Raw genomic sequence first — 18,025 nt, 5'->3', positions numbered from 1 at the left:
ACCAAGGCCAGGCGGCAAAGCAGAAGCCTGGCTATGTCCTTCACACTGTTTCCATTTCCTGCTCTGATCTTAATTTTCAAGTGTTGCGCTTGTCAGTTAAGGTACCTGCTTGATGACTTAGTATCTACTGTATGACTGACATTGTGCTTGGTTCTGGTTTTCTGTTTCTTTTCAGAGCCCCGAACTCTCTTTTTAAAAAAAAATGTTTGGGGGGAAGAACAAGTATCTTTTCCCACACAGGAAGTATATCACAGTGTTTCACTTGATTTTTCTTTTCACGTAGGGAACCCCAGGGCTACCTGGCCCACCAGGACCAATGGGACCTCCAGGAGATCGAGTAAGTTTTCTTGGGAAAGCTAAAATTATGTCAAAAATGATACCATATTGCTGCTGCTTATTAATTAAGAAACGTCCACAATTCATTTGCATGTCTGGAAAGCAGAGTTCACATATTTTGTGGACGACTGGCAAACTGTCATCAGTGGACCAACCAGCGCCAGATCAGTCCCAAGGTCTAGGAAACAAAGTGGCAGGTACTTTAGGAGAGTCTTTAAAATTTTTAATTTGGGAAGATGTCTTAATTTATCAGATTTAGAAAAAGAAGTCTGTTAAAAGGAATTTTAGCTGATTAGTAAGAGATTTAAGAATTCTACCAAATTGTTTTCAATCCCTAAAATTAAAATCTTTGTAATGAGGCAAGCTTTATGTAACTCTGAGAGTAGTCTTTGTTTCTGGGCACTTTTTTGAAGTCAGCACCTCATCTGCACATCAAGACCACTTCTAGGTCTTGATGTATGGATAGACAACTGGTACTTAGTCAAGGATTTTGCTCATTTGTGACAGCTTTCAGGTTTGCTCTGACATTATGAAAACAGTGCAGGAAATCTACTCTTTTCTTGGGTAAATAATCAAGAAGCACAGTGGACATGGCCTCTATGCTCTATTCAATATTAAGAAATACTTGGTTTCATAGAAAACTATGGATATTTTAATGAGATTTTAAAGTTGTTCAGAGCAAAGAACAAATGACTTCTCAGTGTCCTATGGTTCAGACAACAGTCTGAGAGTAGTCTGTATTCTGACTAATCAAAAGTTACAACATGACCAGCCGCAAGTCAGAGAGGGCCAGCACTGTAATAGTTGCCACTAACGACATTGATTGTTACCCTTAATGCCTCCCAGACACCACTGATGGAAGAGGGAGGTCATTCAGATGCAGCAGAGATTGCCCAGATAATTCCAAATGGATGATATGCCAATGAATTTGACTTTGCTCTTATGTCTACTTTTGAGTTTGGGAAAGAGAGAGGTCAAAGCGGGAAAACAGTATTCTCTGGGAGTCTGGTACCTGGAGATGATATATGTCTATATATCTATATCTATCTATATATTACACGCGTTGTGTGTGTATGTGTATATGCAGTTTTTATGACTTTTTTCATTCTTTATTGTTGTCTCAAGTACAGTTATCTCCATTTTCCCCCCACACTCCCCACCCACCCCAGCCATCCCATTTTGCACCCTGATCCCTACCCCCCTTTGGCTTTGTCCATGTGTCCTTTATACATGTTCCTGACAACCCTTCACCCCTTTCCTCCCAATTATTCCCTCCACCTCCCCTCTGGTTACTGTCATTTTGTTCTTAATTTCAATGTCTCTGGTTATATTTTGCTTGCTTGTTTGTTTTGCTGAGTGTTCCACTATAGGTGAGATATACGGTATTTTGTCCCTTACCACCTGGCTTATTTCACTTAGCATAATGCTCTCCAGTTTTATCCATGTGACAGCACTGGATTAAACTAGGAGCCTCTCTCTTTCTGCTGTGTAGTATTCCATTGTGTAAAAGTACCACAGTTTTTTTATAACTCTTGAAAACTGGAATTAGTTGTTTTTCATTCTTATTTCACAATAAAGGAAAATAGTGAGATTGCAAAAGCTCAGGCTATTCAATTGGAAAACAAAACCAAAAAATACCACAACCAAGAAGTGATGATGGATGACTCACTGCTGTTGCTACCACAGAAGCCCTCAGTGGGCCCCTCAGGTCCACCCAGTGTGGCCTTCATGCAGCCATGCCGGGTGCCACATGCAGTGCGTCCACTGCTGGTTTGGGACTGGCAGCCAGGCAGCCATCACCACTATCACGGCTTCTCCTGAAAAATGAGGCAGTGGAAGGATTGTGCTTCCACTGTCAAATTCTAATTTGAGAAATCCAGCTTTGTGCTGAGGCCACCCAAGTCTCCCAGGGTGAGGAGACTATTCAGAAAAATCATTCTCTTTTCCTCACAGCCTGTACATTCTACCCCACCACTTAGTTTCCTACCACTAACCCTGCAAGGTATCGTGCTGATGGGACATCGTTTGGAAAGTTAGGCAGTTTCTGGGTATAGGCATCTTAGTGGAAAAAAAAGAAAGTAAAGGAACAAACTTGAACCCGGTGGGGAAGAGAAAAAACTCAGGAGAGCATCGCTTGAGGACCATGGTGGGGAAGGACAGATTGTTACCAGGGTGGAGTTGGTAGAAACAGAATGCGGGTGTTGTCGTCAACATAGATAATTTTTTTTTTCAAATGAGGACACAGCTTTGGGGAGTGTTAGAAGTAATGAAAGAATGGACATGTACAGGCATCTAATACATGTATATCTACCAAGACAACCACAGGTCTCCTCAGTGCCCCTCACATGGGGGGATGGCAGCAATAATTGCTACAGCTTTGCAAATAGAGGGTAAAGTTTATAGCACAAAGTTCTGCAGGTACCTCAGTGGGTAACCCTTTGGAAGATATCAGAATAAAATTCTCCTCACACCAACTTAAATATGTTTCTCCTGATAGAAAATGGTTGATCAGATTGTGTCCACCATTAGGTGAATGGACAAAGAAAATGTGATATAGAGAGAGCATAGAATGCTATTCAGTCTCCCAACAATAAGAAAGTCCTGTCATTGCAACAACATGATAAACCGTGAGGACATATGCTGCGTGAAATAAGCTAAGCACAAAAGGACAAATACCGAATAATCTCATTTATGCGTGGAATCTGAAAAGGTCAAACTCAGGGCAGTGGAGAGTAGAATGATGTTTGCTGGGGGAGACGGTGGGTGGGGCATGGGAAGGTACTGGTCAAGGTACAAAGTTTCAGTTATGCAGACTGTGTAAGTTCTGGAGATCTAAAATTATAATTATGTAGTGACTATAGTTGATAATACTACATATTTATTGAAATTTGTTAATAGAGTAGATCTTAAGTGTTTTCAGCATACTCAAAAATAACTATATGAGGAGATGGATATAATTACAATTATGGTGATTGCCTTGATTTTGGTAATTATTTCACCATATATACATAAATCAAAGCATCACTGTACACCACAAATAATGTACATTTTTTGTCAGTTATACCTCAGTAAAGCTAGAAAAAAATGAAATGTTCTTAGGCTGACTGAAGGAGGATTATTTAGAAATATGATAGTGACCTAAAAAAGAAGTGTCCTATATAGCATTTGGAGAAATTCAGATGGAAGGAAATCCATTCAAACTGTCCAAACAATGATACTACCAGCGCATTTTTGCTTCTTAAGTGGCTCTCAGAAGCAGTGTTGATGTTACATCAGATGAACTTGGAGTCTGTTTTAATTAAGCAGGCTTAGATCTTCCAGAAAACAATCTGAAATTTTTATCTCTATAATTTTCTGAAAAAATCCAGGAATATGGATGAAATTATTGCTCATTCCCTGCAGAAAATGAGACAAAAATGTCCTTTGACAGAGGAATGCAACAACCATAAAAAATGATCTGACTCAGAAGTCCTCGGCTGGATTTCAGAGACCTGCTGTTGGGATGAATGCTAACTGGGTAGCAGGGTGACTCATTCCAGGCAGAGGTCACTTGGCACTGGATAGACATGGGGCTCCAGAGCCAAAGACCAGGCCTGCGTGGAGATGCACGGTGCTCCTGGGGACCAATCCCTTCTTCCCAGTCAACCACACACTGGTGTAGGCCTGGCCTTTTTTTGTGAGATGAGGAGAGAGGGGCCATTAAAAAAATTAACAGGGTTGAGGACTTCCTTTGTTTCAGGTGGGGGGTGGTTAAGACACCATTGCTCTTTTTTGAGGGTGGCAGAGAGAAATTGATTAAGAGTAGAGACATCAATAGTTCGGCCCTGGCTGTCTGGCCGTTGCTTAGGAAATGAGCAAGGGAGTTTTCTAATCAAGTACTTGGCCTCTTCTTCCCCTTTATGAGACCACATGATTTTCTCAGCAACATTTCTCTCATTCCTACTTTGATCCTTCCTGGGCCAGTTCATGGCCATTGACTTTCAGTGGAAAGGATTAGTTTTCCTTTAGGCTTCTTCACACTCTCACAAAAGCAAAAATCTAGTATCTTCAAGAAAGAAATGCCCTTCTTTGCAGAAGATTAGTTTGACTCAAAATAATTTTATTTATAATTATATAAATGAATGAGTATAGAAATTAATTATTCAGTAAAAGGTATTGAGTTAAATTGGAAATTTTGTATTTTTTGTACATTTGTCTTTATTTGCAAGGTTACCTGTAAATAGGTTGGGTGGGTTGAATCCTTCACCCTTCACACTTAACAACTTGTTTGGCATTGTCCTTTTCACTTGGTCATTATCTCACTAACATAGTTAATTTTATTTTTACAATAGGGCTTTACTGGAAAAGATGGTGCGATGGGACCCAGGGGGCCACCTGGGCCGCCGGTAAGGACAGAACAGGTTCCATTGTTGTCCTGCCCCCGCCATTTTGCTATAGAAGAGCTTGCTTGCCTGGCTTTTGAAGTGCATTCCATCTTTGCTGTGGCCACACCATTGGGGTTGCTGTTTGTTTTTGTTTCCATAAATCAAAATGTGCTCGAAAAAACGGGTGTATTAAAATTCAGGGATTTTTCTGGTTTAATTAATTTATATTTGAAAAATAGAAAAATACCCTGAAAAATTTGGCCACTCGCTGTTAGTGCCTTAGTTCACCCATCCCCCAGTGAGTGGTGGAATTTTGTGACTGTGCTGGTTACTTCCTGTCACACAATTTTAAGAATCTGTGGCCTATAACATTTGAATTTTAAGGGCATTTATTACTGAATGGTTATCAGTTCGTTCTGAGGAAGTAAGTTTTACCGAAATAGGGTTTCTAATTAAGATCTTTGAGGAAAATACTGAAGCCAATGATTTTGAAAGTGGCATCTGTATACCTCCATCCAGGCGAGATCACAATTAAATTGTCTGAGATGATGGATGTTTTTCCTAATCTTATGGCAGGATATGACTATTCAATGTATATGTTAAAATAATCTTATTTATTTTAATATATATATTTTCAGGTAAAGGAGAGTTTAAATGTATAGCAAACTTTCATTTGTGAAGTATTCACCACAGAGCTTAAAATGTGCTTAAATGACGAAATAAAGAATTAATTATTTTACCAAATATTTCATTTTAAGGAAATTTTAGGCTTTAGAACATAATGTATTGGCTCATAGATATTATAATATTCTATTAAATATGGCTAAATGTCTTGAAGCTGTGTTAAAGTCTTATGGTTTTGATGGGGTGAAGGGTGCTGATATGACAGAAGACAATGAAGTGTGGAGAATGAACCAAAGAAAAAGTGAATTTCTAGGCTGAGGGTGCAATTTTTAGCAGGCAAGGGAATACTCTGCCACAATGATGCCCAATTTAGCAGAAAACTGGCTACCTTCTTACTTTCTTCCCCAGCCAAAATTTTCACTCCTGTCTTTTGATGGGTTGTCTGGTTATGTAATAGTAATAAACTGAAAAACAGGAATTGCTTTCTGCAGATTCACTTTGTAACCAATTACTGAGATCACAGTTTGTGAATTGTAAAACTGATTATATATGTATATAATTTTCAAATGGTCTAAAAATATATTTTAGAACTGTATAGTCAATACAGATTGAATGGGAATTTTCTTTTTTCTCTCTGTTTTTAAAAGTGCTTATGCAGAATTATATTTTATTTTCTTTTATTGAATGGGAATTTTCAATATTTTTTCCTTTATGCTAACTGAAAATTCGGTTTACTCTTCTTTAATGTGTGATTATATATTGTTCCATTTCAAAACTTTTAAAGCTGTCCACTCTATTGGTTTACTTTCGATGGGAGTTTTTTTTCATCATGACATTCTCCTTCCTGATCTGTGTGTTTGCAGGGAACCCCAGGCTCTCCGGGAGCCACAGGACCGAGTGGGAAGCCCGGGAAGCCCGGAGACCACGGCAGACCAGTAAGTGGATGGTTTGCATGTCTAGAGTCGTTTCACTGCGGCCATCGATAATGAGCAAACCAAAAGGCTTTGGCCTTATATTATCTCTGCTGTAATGTGTTTGAAGCATTTGTCGAAACTATGCTAAACCTGTGGAATTAACTTGGTACTAGTTCTAAAGTTTTTCTCTGTGAGTTAGAATATTCTAAGATGAAACTGTCCTTATAGGGTTTCTTTAAAAAGAGAAAGGGATTACGAGCCAAGACACATATTTCTACACTGTATAAACACTCCAAGCTGGGTCAGCAGAATGAATCTTTTTATTTAGGAGTGGCAGGCTGCTTAATATGGAAAAGTACATGGTGATGGTGGATGGTGCTTCCCTGTGTAAAGTGCAGATGTTAGCCCCTTGGTAGTACCCTCCAGTCAAGACACTTGCTCTTTTCTCTTCCCTTCAGGATGGTAAAATCTTTAGTCCTAGAATTAAAAGGATTGATCTAATCTGCTATTTTACTTTTTGTATTGACTAATTCACATCCAGTGTAACATTTTTTTTAAGAGAGGGAGAGAAACATCAGTGTATGAGAGATATTGGTTGCCTCTCACAAGGCCCCCAACTGGGGACTGGGCTGGCAACCCAGGCATGTGTCCTGACTGGGAATTGAACTAGAAACCTTTCAGTTCACAGGCCAGCACTCAGTCTACTGAGCCACACAAGCCAGGGCTACTGTAACTTTCTTTTAGTTAGGTGTTTTGGTTAAAATAGGCATTGAGATAGTATTATGCATACCTGGTATTTTCAAATTAGTATCTCCAAAACTGAGATACTAAATAAAATATCCACAAGTACATATAATGACTATTGGGCTTCATATACTTTTTAAGTTCTTTCCTATTTTTATATATGAAGCATGAGTTTGTCTTGTTTAAATAGATCTCTGAAATATAAAAAGTTATCTTAAAGATAATTGAGCCTGACCTTTAGCTGTTTTCTGGATTAGACTTCTGTTTTCTTAAGTATTGTCCAAGTCACATAAAGCCAAGTTTAAAAAATGTTTTAATGTCACACAAGTTTCACGTAAAATCTTTATGTGACATGGGTCGTCTTCTATGTTTACATAAAATTAAATAAGCAACATAATAATTGAAGGACTCCTGATATACTTTATACTCCATGTATACCCTAGCACATGATGTTCTTACTCTATTTTCCTCAAAGAATCATGGCATAAAATTCACAAGGGCAGTTTAGAGTACATGGAACTCTTCTGTATATTCAGAATTCTGTTTTGTTTCACTATGACTGAAATAGGAGTCTTACATAAGGCTGTCACTGATGTAGCTGATGGCTGCAGCTAGAAACCTGAAGGAAACTTTTAAGTCCTTGACTTGAAATAAAGATGATTTCTACAAACCCTGCCTACAAGAAGAATCTCAGAGTGACAGTAAATTTAAAAAAAAAAAACAACCCATCAGGAACAATCTCAAAGTAGCAGTAAATGTTAAAGAATCTTTGAAATTTACAAAAGGCTTTAAACTCAATAATAATACTGTTTCCATTACAGTCTAGTACATTTGGCAAAGGGAAAGCCAAACACCAGTTTATCTTGTGATTGTAACTTGCAGCATTTATGTGGACCTTATTGACCTCCTTTTTTCCTTCAATCTTCCCTGCCCTGTAGGGTGGCAAACCGCCTCTTCTTTTCATCCTCTATTCTATCTGACCTTTCATTTCTATACCTTGAACTAGCAGATGGGTGCAGAAGGTGTTAGCAGAGAGCCTGGCTCAGTGACTTGCAGCATATGTCAGCAATGTTCAACATTTTTCACCTCATGACACACATAAACTAATTACTAAAATTCTGCTGACCTGACAAAAATAGGTATAATTTTGATTCATTCATACTGGACAGCTATTGTTGTATTGTCTGTTGTCATTTTTTTACTTGACAATGTAAAGGAAAAGAGGTCAGTGCCTCTGAATAATAGTCAGGTATTGAATGTTTCAAAAATTCTTGTAGCGCACTGGTTGGAAATTGCTGGCTTATGTCATTAGCTATTATAACCAGTTGATCTCTTCTTGCTAACTTACAACACCTGATGTTGTACTGTGGATGTTTTCAAGAACTGCTTGTGGAATATTTTTATTCATTTACTCAATACCTATGTGTTAGTGCCTAAATGTGTGCTAGTCAATGTTTTAGGGTTTAGGGATACAACAGTAAACAAGGCAAAGTTCTTGCTTTTGGTGAGCATATAGACCAAAAACATGAAAATATTTCTGGTGATGATGAGTGACATAAATAAAACAAACAAACGAAGGGGTGAGAGAGTAACTGTGGTGGTGGGGAGGTGGCTGTTTTAGATACAGTAGTCAGCCTGTCGGAGGTGGAATGAATTGAGGGAACAAGCTCTTTGGAGAGCTGTGGGAAGAGGATTCCAGGCAGTGGAACAGCATGAATAAAAACTCTGAGAGAAGAATGACCCTGGTATATGAAAGGAACAGCAGAGAGCCCAGATGCCCAAAGTCAAGGGAGTGAAGGGAAATGGAAGATCATGTCAGATAGTTGAGCAGAGGTGACCACATGGGCCATCTAGCCAATGATAAGGAATTGTTCTTTTATTCCAAATGTCATAAGGGAGCCAACAGTGACATTAGAATTTTCCTTTTACAAATATCACTCTGGCTTCTGTAAGGAGAACAGACTCCAATGGGGCAATCCAGAAAGCAAAAAGACCAGTTGGAAGGATATTGGAGTAGTTCAGGCTAAAAGTTTTAGAGGCTGTAAGATGCAGTTGGTTTGGGATATATTATTTGAACATCACATTTTTCAATGGCTTGGGTGTCCTTCTGTGATAGCAGTTGGTAGCCTGGAAAGAGCATTACTAAAAGGCACAAACTTCTTGCACTATAAGGAAAACTTTTTCCATGATCCTCTCTTGGCCATTGAGAGTCCTGGCAGAACAGGGACAAATATTCTGTAGTTGTGTTTGGATGTGTGTTGGGAACCGCCCTGACTGGTATCAGAAGCTGAAACCCCCGCCTAGGCTAAGGCTAAGGGAACACCCTTGGAACCATAAGCCAGCAAGGAGACAAAAGCTTATCTTCCTGGCAGGAATGCTGCTTCTGCTGCTTTATTCATAACCGAACCCCCAAAAGCTTCGTCGGTTAGCCAAAGACGGGTAAGATTCCCCATGGGGGGAACGACCTAAGCCAGGCATGATCACTTTGGGAGGCCCCCCAAAAGAAGGACTTTGGGGGCTGCAGCAAAAGAGGGTGACGGACCCTCGCTCCTCGGCTTTGACATAGCCTGAGTTCTCATCGTCTGGGAGAAAATCTCCTTATTGCCTTAGTTCCTGTGCTAAGCCTGAAACAATGACAGGGCGGTGCAGCTCTGTTCTGAAAAGGGCGGATTCCCCGGGTGATCAGGCCTAAGAAAGAACATGTAAATTACTGTGAAACCTTCTTTGTTTGGAATGCTCTCAGTTGAATGAGAAGGGTCCAAGGAGGAAGTTTGTTCCTCAAGGTCTTACAGCTCTTTGACCCCGACTCAATAGACCAGCAGAGTTCCTTGTTTTCTATAGTTCCTTACTTCCCCCTGATAAGTACTGTACTTTACCTGAATTATTATGCAAAATGAGCCCAATAAAAGCAGGTATGGACTGTAAATCGGTGCGCTCCTCACTAGAAGGGGTGGTCTTTTCGTCCCTACTTCTCCACAGAAACTAGTTTGTCTCTGTGCATGTTTTTTCTCTCGCGTGTTTTTCGGCGAGCCATCCGCAGCGTTCCGTGATCACTGCTGGACGGTGACCCACGCAACAGATGTGGAACCACCATTTGCATTGAGTTATTTAATAAGGGAGACATGTGATTACTTTTATCCCCAATGCACCAAAAAAAAATCATTGGAAGAAGTTAGAGGTATATGTTTAGCTAGGGATTGACAAAAGTCCAATGGTTCTTACTAGAACTGAAATTAATGTTAGTGTCATGTGGACTGCACAATAACCAGCTGAGTCACCCAGCCATGGTGATGTAAAAGAAAGGGTCATTGTACCAAGTGCCATTTTCATATGTATTCAGTTCCAGGCTTTTCTTGTGAATGGCATCATAAACTGTATGCATAGTACATAAGTTCTAAAATGTTATCATAAAATCCATATCTCCACCCTCTTTTGGAGGTCATGTGCTTCAGAGAGAGGGAGGTGGGGGCGGGAATTAGATGCTATTAACAGACAAAGACAATGTGAGTAACATTGATGTAAATGTGATGTGTCATTTGCTAATTCATTGAAAGCAGACCTTGCTCTCTTCATCATCATGTTTATTCATGAATAATTTTAGATCATGTTTGTTACTTTCTAACATATGAAATTTCTATATTTCAGGGTGCATCTGGATTGAAAGGAGAGAAAGGCGATAGAGTATGTATTTCTTAAAATTTGACTTACATTTTTTTGTGTGTAAAACATTGAAGTTTGAAACGATAGAAATAACCTGCTAATGATTCTCATTGATTTAATTAACAAGGGAGACATTGCTTCTCAGAACATGATGCGGGCAGTTGCAAGACAAGTCTGTGAACAATTGATAAGTGGTAAATTTCTTTCTTTTTAATGTCTAAATAATTTTTAATTAATTACAGGAAAATGCAGAGTTTGAGTCATAAAGTTTCTAAGACATATGTTTCTATTTCATTTTTGAGGATCTCCTATTTTTATACATTGTCAGTTTGGTAGGCAGCTAGATAAGGCTAATGCTATTTTAATGATTGTCATTAAGATAAAATAATAACTCAAGGTAAAAGAAAGCCTGTTTTCCTTATATTTGATGTGATATAAAATCATATTCTCAAAGGTGTCTTCAATTTTCACACTGTAGGATTTTTAGAGATCTTCAGCTGAGTATATATATAAAAGCAGCAAACACTGAATCTTTTAAATTAAGACCTTCAAGTTATTGTATGACTTTAAGGAATTAGGCCCACCCAGTCCTATTTGTTCATAGAAAGTCCACTTCAGTGGGGACATTTTTATTGCCTCCTTATTTTTCAGAGACTCGTTCTTAAGTGAGGCCTATAAGTTTATTAATAAACCTGGCTGATGTAGCTCAGTGGACTGAATGCCAGCCTGTGAACCCAAGTTTATTAATAAAGCTCAGTGGCTGAAAACCAAAAGTGGCCTTAAACTCAGGGTCCCCTCTTTTGGAAGTCATACTCACTATTTTTGGAAGTGCTGTCCTGGGGAACACCTGCATCAGAATCACCTGTGTTGCCTGTTAGGCACTAGGGTTCCTGGGCTGGACTCAAAACCTGGTGAATCACTGTTTTTAGAGATGCTGCCCAGAAATCTTATTTTTCAACATATCCCACAGGTGGGCTCAATTTACACTAAATCCTGATTATTGTTGCCTTATGTACACACAAGAAAGGTATAATTTCTTAATTTACAAAAGGTTTCTTTTTGAGTGACATCACCTGGGAAATCTCAGTTCTTCCTAGCAGAGCCATATTAAAAGTTTTACAACTTGTTCATGTTTATATCAATAGTGTGGCCTACTTGGTCAGTATTTAGTGGAGACAATCATTTATCAGAGATCATTTTGTCCTTGGTGATGGGAGAGTTTCATTTGACTTTTGGGGTCATAATTAGAATGCTTTCTGGACAGAGGAGGAATAGACATGGATTCCATTAGACAATTAAGAGAAAGCAGTTTCAGCTTCTCACCCCTCCCTAATTGATTGGGTTTCCTCTTAACAATTGTTATTTCTATTTATAGGTCAGATGAACAGATTCAATCAGATGCTGAATCAGATTCCAAATGACTACCACTCCAACCGTAACCAGCCCGGCCCACCAGGTCCCCCAGGTCCCCCAGGCAGCGCAGGAGCCAGAGGAGAGCCAGGACCTGGGGGGCGACCGGGCTTCCCAGGCACACCAGGCATGCAGGGACCCCCAGGGGAACGAGGTAGGCATTTCTGGCTGCAGCATAGGCATAAAGAAAGGGGTCTGCAAGTATAGGGCCTGGGGGGTGTTAAAAGTACATGGAAGACTGAATTTGGCAAAGGACTTGAGTCTTGTTTGGATGGTCCCAGAGGAATTGTGTGTCCGTGAATGTGTCTTCTTCAGGAGGCCACCAGCTGTAGAACACCATAGCTTAGAAAACAGAAACATTTTGTCAGGAGATCTCAGTAAAGATAATGCTAATTTCTGGTTGTTGTTGTAAATGGAAAAAACTGCATCTTGGCAAACTAAATCAAGCACTAAAATCTTACTAATTGTCGTGACTTGAAAGAGTTGGGCAGTAACAATGTTCTTGTATTTAAGCAGCCCTACAATTTTAGATCCAATTTTTTTTTTGTTCTTTTATTCAGGGTCTGGCACTCTTCTCGTGTCTTTGTTTCATTTTAATTTTATGGTAGAGAAGTATAATTGGAGGAAAAGAAGAAAAATAGGATTACCTGATTCCAGATGTTTCAGGATTCTGGTATCCGCCTTGATCAAAGTAGCACTTAACATTGTGGAGGGTACTTAGATATTTCTATCATTCCAATGATTTGGGTGCTATACTAATAGGGCTACTAAAAATAAGATGTTTTTCAATAAGTTGTAACTCTTTATTTGATTTCTGTTCGTAATAACTGTTCCTAAAAATATATGTTAGACATGTTTGTTTTCTTCAAATAATTTTTTCCCTGGTGTGTAGCCAGATTTGTTTACTGGCCATAAATCTGGAATTACACAAATACCTAGAAAGAATTTACCTTAAAGAGTGAACTTCTGTGAAAAATTAGGGAAATTAATTACTTGAATCAAGTATTCTCAGTTGAAATGAAAACTACGTGTTTCCTGATAATTTCCCTCCTGTGCTTTATCTTTTTGTCCTTCCTTAGGTTTGCCCGGAGAGAAAGGCGAAAGGGGTATTGGGTCTCCAGGGGCTCGAGGGCCACCTGGCCCACCAGGTAGGTCTGCTGGTACCTGAAATAGTAGCTACCGAGAGAGCACATAACACCCTAAGAGATCCACAACCTCATCAGATCAGCTTCAGGCATGGCCACCATCATAGAATATATTTTAGCAAGAAATTCAACTTCTAAAACCTTATTTTTATGTTCTCTTTGCTCAAAAAAAAAGTTTAAATGTGTTCTAGTAAGCATTCCCAGTGTCTTTAACATATGAGGGTATAAAGTTTCAGTGACACCGAAAATTGCTATTTTCTTTTTTATGGAAGTCCTATTTGTTTTCTTTGGTCTCATAGCTTTTAAGAATGATGTCACTTCCTGTTTTTTCTTAGTAGTCTTCAATATGTTGCTAGTAGACTGAAAAAATATATTCTCACTCAAAAGTCATCACAAGATTTCATTTATAGTTTCTTTACTGATGTTTTGGAAAGAGGAGTTATCTAGTTCTTTTATGGATTTCTTTTGGTAGGTTGAAAATGAATTTTTTTCCATTATAATGTCCATAACCCTTGCAACTAAGGTCAACCCTAGTGGTTACATGTTTACATTTATTTTAGCCATAAATATCACTTGGTCCAGAAATAACACTGCTTCCCATGGTCCAGAGGTACAGAGCAGGCACTTCCTTCCAGGCACTGTCTTACTGGCAGTCTAATGAGCTAGGGTAGCCATTTCCTTCAGGTTGTCAATCTATGAGAGTGGGAGTGTCCAGAAAACTCACTGATATCTTTAGTTTGGATAATTCTCGCTAAGTCTATTCTTTGAATAAAATCATTAAAGGAGTTGGATTTCTGGCATTAACTGTTAATGAATCACTGGTAAGAAAGTATCACACTTTGGTTCATATCGGTGATTTTATCAGGAAATATTTTCTTACCATACCCTAGTGAGTTTACTCTTGAGGCAGTGGAGGTACCAAAGTATTGTTGACTGCCTGAGAACATGTATTTAACAAGAGAAGAAATATTTGTTTTAAACCCACACTAGGTCCACAAGGAGAATCCAGAACGGGTCCGCCAGGGTCCACAGGTTCCAGAGGTCCCCCAGGACCCCCTGGTCGTCCTGGAAACTCAGGTATCCGAGGGCCCCCAGGTCCTCCTGGGTACTGTGACTCATCCCAGTGTGCCAGCATCCCATACAACGGGCAAGGCTATCCAGGTATGTGATTGTCAATGTAGGAGCCCAAGTTCACCTGAATAAAGAACAATGATTAAAATAAAATTTTTAAAAAAAAAGAACTTTTCTGGAAATGAAGTTCCCTAGGATTGAAGGAATACTGATTTGAGTATTTCTTGAAGATATCAGCTCTTCCAGTTGTGTGTTTTGATTATGTAGTAATATTCTCTTTCAAAGCATAAAACATTGTATCACTCTTATGAGTTGAATAATTATTTTCTCTCCCTTCCAATATTTCTGCAATTACCAAATCATATCATAAAGCTCTCCTTATTTCTCCTGCAAGTTCAAAGAATGCTACCAATTGACTTTTCTTTTTCTTTCCCTAACCTACAGGTTGGGAACAGGGACTTGTTGAATGCAATTGTAGAATGCTAAGAATATATATATATATATATATATATATATATATATATATGTTTGTTTTGGGAATCTAACATGTAGGCATACTACAGGGTGGGGCAATAATAGGCTTACAGTTGTATGTGAGTATGTATAACAGTTTATTCTTGGATTATTATTTATTAATTATTGTATTATTTTCCATGTGAACTGTAAGCCTACTTGTGCCCCACCCTGTATTTGATAACATGATTCAGACAACTGAAAATAATTCACTGTCTCACACTGTCTATAGAATTAATATGTATAAAATCTGTAATTTTTTAAAGGATTTAGTAGTGAAATTCTAATGTTTCAGTTCCCTTATGTCTGATTTTGGGGATGTGGGGATGGGGGACATATGCTGATTGGAGTAAAGTCATGCTGTGGCCAGCGGTGACCTTCTCATTAGTGCACCCTCAAGCATCTTGCAAGTTTTAAAAATGATACTGCTGTTTGATATGGTTGGCTACTAGCAAATAGTGCATGAGTAGTTGAATACCTAAATATCTATATATCTATATATTTATGTGAATACTTACATATGGCCAAAAGTTATGAATCTTAATGTAAATTTCTCATGTAGCCCTATCACAAAATTATAATTTAATGCTTGATAAAATAAATTTAAATTATCTCTGCCTTATGGTATGTGTGAATAACTAGAAATATATGGATATATATATATACTTTAACCATTACATACTTAGATGGATGTGTATATATATTTTTTGCATAGTAATTCAACTTTTAAAAACTATCATCTTTGACCTGTTTCAGGTTCCGGCTAACACATTTTCTAAGTCGCCAGTGCTGCTTACAGTTTGAATACATGAAAATCCTGTTTCTGAGATGTTTGCGCACATGCTTATTAGGAAATGAGTCTGTATGGAAATCTCACCACAGATATGGTTAACGAACCAGGTCAACATCATAAAGGAGGGTGGAGACTCTTTATACTAACTTGAATGAGACAAAAGCAGTGGTGTTAGTTTATAAGCCTGATGCATTTCAGTAATAATACAGAAAATATTATTTAAAAAAAAACACACAGCCATAAGGAGCCTGAGAAGAGAAAGAGGCTCATAATAAAACTACTAACCAGCGGAGATCATGCCATGTGGAGAAAAACAATTAACCTGGTTACAGAGACATGTCTTTTGTAAATAATAAACTAATTGTGGCTTGTAAATGATGTGTATGTGATCCTGTCTGCTAAAATCACTTAACAGTTCTACAGTAAGCTTCTGCATCAAAGCCTGCTGCTTGCTTTATGCCAGAATAACACCGAATGGAATTGCCTCATTTCTTGCTTGTTAGCAATGTGTCTGGTTCAGGGCATGTGTCTCATTATTACTATTTTTTGTACATGTACTCTCATTTGGGTTTTGTAACTGCAACTTTCAAACCAAAGTTTTATAGTCACTTTTTTTTCTTGTTTCGCTGTAGTCACTGGTGTTCTTCACCCACCAGCTGTAACTCAGTCTGTGGGAGAGACAGCCATAGAAAATGTCATGTACTGTATATTACCTGGTGATAGTTGATTCTCACCTCCAGAGTTCAGTTTCTAGGAGCCAACAATACTTCCCCTTGCCTCCTCATCTTTCCATACTGTTCTTTGAGTTGAGGAGTTTGAAGTCATGAATAGGTACTTGGGGATTTATGGAAATCCCACCTGGGTTCTGTGTTTACAGTTCTTTGGCCCAGTCTCTGACCCTTCCCAGGTATTTGTGCAATGATTGTATTTACTGCTGGATCGTTGAAGGTTAAAAAAACAAGTGCCATTACTTTATTTGAGCATCACCAAATTCTCTATGCAAATAGAAGTAATCGGGACATTGTAATTTATATATTTATAGTTACGAAATTAAGACTGGAGTGCCATCACCTCAGGTGATAGTTTAGCTTTTGCTATGTCTGTACCTTCCAAATCATGCCATAACTGTAATGTTGAATCGGACAGAGCCCTACGTGCCCGAGGGCGGGGCCTACCTGCCTGAGCGCGAGCCCTTCATCGTGCCGGTGGAGCCTGAGCGGACTGACGAGTACGAGGACTACGGTGCCGATGAACCTGTCGAGGAGCGTCCTCCCCACACGCGCTGGCGGCGCGCCCTGCCCCGCCGTGTCGGGCAGCGAACCTGAAGCCGCTCCCAGGGCGGCCAGGCTTGGGGGAGGTGTTGGGATTATTTTTTACAGGTCAGATAGAGCAGTGTACGTCTTACCTGCGATGTGTCTTCCAAGAGTCCCCTTGGCGTTGCTTCATCCAAGAGTCCCCTTTTTTACTGTAGAGAACCTGGTTTCTGCAGGAAGCCTAGCTAGCCGCACGTAGTCTGTAGACATCTTTGCTTTTGCCCTTGAAATACTTGCAAAACACTGCTCACAAAAGCTGCAAGGAGAGAACGTGCATTGTGCCTTTACCTGGCACAGTGAGCAGCCTCAGTGAAACTCTTAGGTTAAGCCGTAAGTCCTGGAACCCAGAACTACTGCATATTTCGAGAGGGCAGATTATCTTTCCTAATACTTATTTGCAATTCAATTACAGCACGATTCAAGTAACTGCCCTCCTAAAACCAAAAGGGAGGGAAAAGTCAACTCCATTGCAATTATTTTTCTTCTTCTCTCTCCTGTTATCCATTATGGCATAGAATGCTCTTATACATCTTTAACAACCACGAACCTTAATCCATGTAGCTGAAATTATTGTATCAACTGGATACAATTTCATATTGCCTTAAACCTCCTTGTTTTAGACACACTAACATTTATGCCAAATTGCAGAATGTTCTGCAGCGATGGAATTGCATGTTTGTGTTGTATATTTAGTATGAACTTTTTTCCAGAACATGTTTCTTAGTTATCAAAAGCAGTTGGAAATGTTTGCAAGACTATGAACATAGAATTGCTGCTTTTATATTTTAACTGCAGATTGTGAATTTCACTGCCTTATATTATTTATTTCTGAAACAAAAGAGGCATTTTTCAATAAAACTACTGAAAATTTGACATGGTATGTTGTTTTTCTTTAAATGACCTTTTGGACTATTTAGGTGGTTGTTACAACAAACAACTTCATATCCTTGGATACGGTTACAAGTCCTGCTAATATATTAAATTATGCTAAATAACTTTAGATTTTTAATGATATGGTGAAGTCATAGAAAGAGAGTGTTGAGAACCTTAAAAAGCCAAGCTTATTCCAAAGGCTTCATGAGGAATGTAGAGGATGTGTGGGTTGGTTGGAAAAACAACTATGTATCCTAGGAGACCC

General features: G+C 38.9%; 1 protein-coding gene across 4 annotated transcripts in view; it reads left to right on the top strand.

Annotated features, from left to right (window-relative positions):
- The window catches only part of COL12A1 (collagen type XII alpha 1 chain), a 113,244-nt gene extending 95,484 nt beyond the window's left edge, over positions 1–17,760 (top strand). For 3 of the 4 annotated variants that reach the window (XM_036024359.1, XM_036024361.1, XM_036024360.1), the window contains 9 exons: positions 284–337; positions 4,668–4,721; positions 6,188–6,259; positions 10,628–10,663; positions 10,770–10,836; positions 12,018–12,206; positions 13,132–13,200; positions 14,188–14,358; positions 16,721–17,760. In XM_036024359.1, the coding sequence (XP_035880252.1) occupies positions 284–337; positions 4,668–4,721; positions 6,188–6,259; positions 10,628–10,663; positions 10,770–10,836; positions 12,018–12,206; positions 13,132–13,200; positions 14,188–14,358; positions 16,721–16,899 (891 nt within the window). In that variant the 3' untranslated portion in view covers positions 16,900–17,760. Of the gene's footprint in view, positions 1–283; positions 338–4,667; positions 4,722–6,187; positions 6,260–10,627; positions 10,664–10,769; positions 10,837–12,017; positions 12,207–13,131; positions 13,201–14,187; positions 14,359–15,537; positions 16,664–16,720 lie in introns of those variants that run through there. The other variant, XM_028508858.2, reaches the window with a different exon arrangement.
- The last annotated feature ends 265 nt before the right edge of the window (positions 17,761–18,025 follow it).

Source organism: Phyllostomus discolor, chromosome 4, assembly GCF_004126475.2.
Source record: "Phyllostomus discolor isolate MPI-MPIP mPhyDis1 chromosome 4, mPhyDis1.pri.v3, whole genome shotgun sequence".
NCBI lineage: Eukaryota > Metazoa > Chordata > Mammalia > Chiroptera > Phyllostomidae > Phyllostomus > Phyllostomus discolor.
Note: the sequence above shows the minus strand (reverse complement) of the source record. Positions and strands in the feature narration are given on the sequence as shown.